The sequence below is a fragment of the Wyeomyia smithii genome, chromosome 2, assembly GCF_029784165.1.
Source record: "Wyeomyia smithii strain HCP4-BCI-WySm-NY-G18 chromosome 2, ASM2978416v1, whole genome shotgun sequence".
Taxonomy (NCBI): Eukaryota; Metazoa; Arthropoda; class Insecta; order Diptera; family Culicidae; genus Wyeomyia; species Wyeomyia smithii.
Window position 1 is genome coordinate 53800112 of NC_073695.1, and position 4996 is coordinate 53805107.

At 43.2% G+C, this 4996-nt stretch overlaps 1 protein-coding gene across 1 annotated transcript; it reads right to left on the reverse strand.

The window, feature by feature from the left end:
* Nucleotides 1-601: 601 nt before the first annotated feature.
* Nucleotides 602-3571, reverse strand: LOC129721636 (zinc finger CCHC domain-containing protein 8 homolog). The gene is made up of 3 exons (XM_055674424.1): nucleotides 2500-3571; nucleotides 1717-2435; nucleotides 602-1460 (listed from the first exon to the last, which is right to left on the reverse strand). The coding sequence occupies exons 1-3, from the start codon at nucleotides 3413-3415 to the stop codon at nucleotides 795-797; spliced, it is 2301 nt and encodes a 766-aa protein (XP_055530399.1). The 5' UTR covers nucleotides 3416-3571; the 3' UTR covers nucleotides 602-794.
* Between the last annotated feature and the right edge of the window lie 1425 nt (nucleotides 3572-4996).

A 4996-nucleotide genomic window follows, 5' to 3' on the forward strand; every position in this document is an offset into this window, starting at 1 on the left:
CTGTACTGGACATTCCGTTTACGGTTTTTGGCCGCTTTCAGCGCGCTGCTCGATGGTCTGCGTCTCCCGGAACATCTTCACTGTTTGCTCCCCATACGACCACACACGCATTATTTGCCAGATTCACCCCGAGCCTTGTTTCGCCGATTGAAAATATGGCTTTCTGGAAGATTTGCAGATTTGGAATCAAACGACTTAAGATCCTGAGAACATGAGGCGCAGCATCATAACACTATATTACGGACATCTTTTGAACTAATTATAAATTCGTTTAAAAAAACAGACCACACCGATGATAAGTGGAATAATTTGCATTTTAATAACACAAACACTACTTTGCTATGTTTATAAATAGGAAACTTCATAGAAATTGGGACAAATATGCGCAGTACGGCAGAACAATTCGTATAAAAACCATCTTTTTACGAGAAACCAAAAGCAAATTTAAATATAACAATACTGTCGCTCCAAGTATAACTGTCCCATATTCTGTGCAAACCTTATGGACGCTGGGACAGTTATGCTTGGAGCGGCAGAATACGTACTGTACACCAGTCCTACGTGCCGTTCGGACGTTTTAGTCTACATTTAAATGCCGCTGTGGGCATAAAATCTTCATTTATATTTCACGCTTTCTTAAACTAAGCCCATTCATTCTTCTCCATTTTTTGAATTTAAGAAGCTTCAGTTAGCAAAAACAAACTTCAGCCACAATTGCTTTCTCAACCATGCCAAAAAATAAACACATTCACTCGACTGCTCATGCCACACTAGCAGTCATCGTCGATTTCAGGCTATCTGGACTCCTGTTCGGCTTCACCATTGTGCGCGGTAATCACGGTTCGCACCTTTGTTAGCAGTGATTTCATTCGTTCGTACTTGCCAGTGGAATTGGGTAAATTTTCAAAATTAATTACATCGCTGACGCCCTTGGAGAAAGCATCCCCGCAAGGCAGTCGATCAAATGGAGAGAACGCGGTAAGAATTGGTGTTCCCAGGGACATCTTTTTCAAGCCCGTTGAACCGGGATCGTCAATGAAGGGTATCTTCGACATTTTTATCTCGTCTAAGTTGAGGAATTCCGGTTCCGGAGGACGCTCTGAGGCGGTTTGTTTGGGCGAAGGTGGCGGAGGTGGGTTTCCAGGCAGAGGAGGAGGTACCAACACCGGATATACGAATGGGACTTGAGGGATAAATGCAGGTACGAACATGCTGGGAGCAACTGTGACTTGTTCGGATATTGTCGGTACGGAAGGAGGCAAAGGTGATTGTTTTTCTCCCTTCTCTTCCTCTTCCTCCTGCGCTAACCGTTCAGCCATCAGTACATCGTCAATAAGCGAATCATCATGCGTCAGATCGGCAGTGCTTTGTACCGTGGGGGACTGATACTCTAACTGTTTGAGAAGCTCACTCTGTTTTCTTCTCAGCTCATCTAGGGAGGGTGATTCCGGCCGAGTGTCCTAAAAGGCAGAAGGTTTTACGGTTAATACCTGTCAATTAGTATAAGTGAGTGTTTTCCGGATACTCCTTTATTAATAGGAATACCAGTTGATTATTAGTAAATGTCCTGATGGTATAATTTATGATAGCAATGGCGGGCAAAAAAAAGCTACTTCACGGTAAGCGATCGCCAAAAATCATGTATTTGATGAACATCGTGGCAGAACTAGGAACTTCTGAATACAATATAAAATATCAAGATTCATCGCTACTTACATCCAAACAGATGATATCTGTTTCTTCCTCCATCAAAATAACGCTATCGTCTGCACCACTTTCTGCCTCTTTTGCGACAACAGGTGTTTCCGATACATTCTGTACATCCTTTTCGGGCGTTTTAAAACTGGAAACAACATCATCATCATCGTTCACTTCCCCCTCTTCCGGGTCTTCAACTGCTTTCTGAATTGGCTGCTTATTCATCGAAGGTAGAGAACTTTCAAAACTGAGTGTATAGTTTTCACCCATTTTGTCACATTGTCCTACGGAGTCCAAAGTTGTAAAGCTAGCATCCATATTTTGTTCTGCGTTGTCCAGATCCATGTCGAATGATTCAGCGTTCGCACCTCGTTCGGTGGCCGTCATGCGCATCTTTTTTCGCCGATAACCCCGCACTAAAGTACCTTCCAGATTTTGGATCATTCTCTCTCGACTTTGGTGTTCCAGCAAAGGTGGAACCCCAAAATATTTACTATCGTCGTGAAATTGCTTCCCAGCGGGAACGTTGAAACCAGGATAGTTGATAATCCTGCGAACATCATATTTCATTTTAACCACGTCCACCTCACCCTCACTTTCGTCCGAATCCAGTACTGGATCACCGTTGGAATCAAACAGCTGCAACCCGGAATGGGTGATTTTAGCATCCTCTAGCCATCCCGGAGGATAGCCAAATATTCGCATCTTGTAGATGTGCATCGGAAGCTCGTTTTTCTCTATCAAGAAAATGTGAATTATGAAAACCCTTCAACTATGAATATTAGCAAACAATACACTTACTCAAACCGAGCGCCTGTCGCAGCTGAGAGGACATTCTTCCTGGAACAATGTGACCGTATTTTTGCTCCAGATCCACGTGATACCGATCCGTCCGTTTCATGTACTCCTGCTTCATTTTATTGATTCGTGCAAAGTTACGCGGCTCTTTGCAGTCTCTCAAGCTGTGATCACCTTCACAATTCCAGCAATTTTGTTTGGGTTTCGGTTTCTTTGTAGCGCTATCCTGCGCAGCCGAGGGAGAGTTATCAAGCACCTTTTGCAGTGCTTTCTTGTAGCTCGGAATGATAGGACCTCCTTTGGCATTCTTTGCCGGGGTGGAATCGAACACAAAAATACTATCCGTCTTCTCACCCGTGCTGTCAGTACTATCGACGGCATTGGTCTTTTGTCGCTTAGGGGTGAGCGGTTCAGATTGTTGCTTGTTGCAAACCCGAAGAGATGCAGTCTCCGGATCATGAATAACGTCTACCTCCAGTCCAGATAATTTCAACTGGAAAGTTGTTTTGAGGTATTCCGTAAGGGATCCTTTGAATAGCTGCCAAAGTTCTTTATCCCGAAATTGCATACTCAAAAGCGCGTCGTCTGTCGTTGTCATTGTTTTCGGCGGTGGAGAAAGGTGAACGCCATCTATAACCTCCGATGATAGGCTTGTTTTGATTTCCGTAGGCTGAGATACCATCAGATTCGACACTGATAGCCGACTTAATGCCGATTCTACCGGACGATCGGTGGCAGTTAAGGTACAAGAAAGATTATTTGCTGGTTCACTTGTTTGCTTCAGGGTCTCGTCATCGTCGTCCACTGTTACTACGGGAATAGTTTTCTCTTGTATTTGGACGTCACTATCGTTACCGTCCTCCTCATCGTCACTGCGAATTTCCAGAATCTCTTCATTTGCCTTGCGTTTAGTACCCATAGTGATATGTGCAATTTCCAAGCATAGAGCGTGCGATGCTATTTTGCACGGTAAATAATTATTTTTCGAGCCAAATTATGCACAATTTTTCAAAGCACACGATTGATACGCGCTTTCCACACCACTTTTTGTTTTGACACATCAAAATTATTAGGTCTGTTTCAAAATTACGTAACCGCATTGGTTGCGTTGCAAATAATACAAAAGCTTCAATCGACATGTAGTTGGCGCGGCAGTCAGAATAGATATTTCAACGCAAAACGAATGAAAACTGTGCGAATTCTGCATTTGAACTTCGGAACTAGAAATATGATGATAGCACAGAAAAACAGACGTGCCACTCGATGACGATTTCATCGACCAGAAAAATAACGGTCATTTTGAAATTTTGCCTAGTGGGCAATAATGCCGCGTGTCGCTATAAGCAAGCGTGCACACCCATTAGCAAAGACAAAAACCGTTTTACGAAAATAAGTTAGTAGGCAATAAGCTCACATGGTGGCGCATCAGTGTAACGTTTCGAATAAGGACGAAGTTTTTTCAGGTTTTTTGTTCGAAGAGGCACGTCTGTTTGTCTGTGATGATAGTTTCTACACAGACCAACAGACGTAACACTGGAACCAAGCTTCATCGCCACAAAACACGATCATTGCAAATATTCATTAAAATAACAGTCCTAGCGCGACTGGGGCACTGTCATGCAATCATACATTTTTCGTGGTTCCCAATTTGACGCATGCACGTACGCTAGCGGTGTTGTCGGAATATAGGACGCAGCACGAACACGGCAGCAGGTGATGCTAGTGTTACTCACGTAAACTACTGAGATCATCCGACCACTGGCGTAGCGTGGTGGGGGCGGAGGGGGTAGTCCATTTTCACACGTGTCGCCCCCAAAAGGATGATATCCGTGAGATTAACTATCAATTAGGTGGAGGTCGCGGAAAAAACCCTCGAAAATAATATAAATTATCTCCTAAGAGTATAATATCAACCAACTTTTCAAAACTGGGTAGATTTAGTGCAATTAAGAACGGGAAAGGGGTGACACCCGATTTTTCCGCCCGGGTGTCACCCAGTCACGCTACGCCACTGCACCCAACCTGTGGTATTCAAGTGTAATATCACCATCCAAATGCCCCCTGTTATCAGCGCATCGTTATCACCAGCAGCCGTTTAACGATTGGACATTGATTGCTTTCCCACGCTTATGAAGCGTCGCTACTGCTACATAAAAAAGACAGCCAACGTCGGCATCACAGTGCATCTCATATCATCTCATCAGAGTTGTATTGATTTTTGCATCAAGTGATCATCAGAAATATTAATTTTAAATTAGTTAAAATAAATTAAGTATTAGTTACCTTAGAATAAAGGTGGTGTTTGGCATAAATTACGGCTTTTAATTGAAACGTTTCTACACGGCCGTTAATTCTCTAAGCAGTAGACTGCTCGTTTATTCAACCTAGTAATTTATCCGACGCTGTTAGGCCAATTCGGATAGATCCGATTCCAGTGCACACCTATAGACATATGGATATATTGATAATTTGTTCAAAGTGTTATGTCTGTTAGTCTGTG

Bases quoted from the DNA above. Each gene is read 5' to 3' on its own strand.
- LOC129721636 (XM_055674424.1), bottom strand. From the start codon at position 3,415: ATGGGTACTAAACGCAAGGCAAATGAAGAGATTCTGGAAATTCGCAGT. The intron at 2,436-2,499 runs GTAAGTGTATTG...TTTTCTTGATAG, and splicing joins GCGACAGGCGCTCGGTTTGA to AGAAAAACGAGCTTCCGATG. The intron at 1,461-1,716 runs GTAAGTAGCGAT...TCTGCCTTTTAG, and splicing joins CAGATATCATCTGTTTGGAT to GACACTCGGCCGGAATCACC.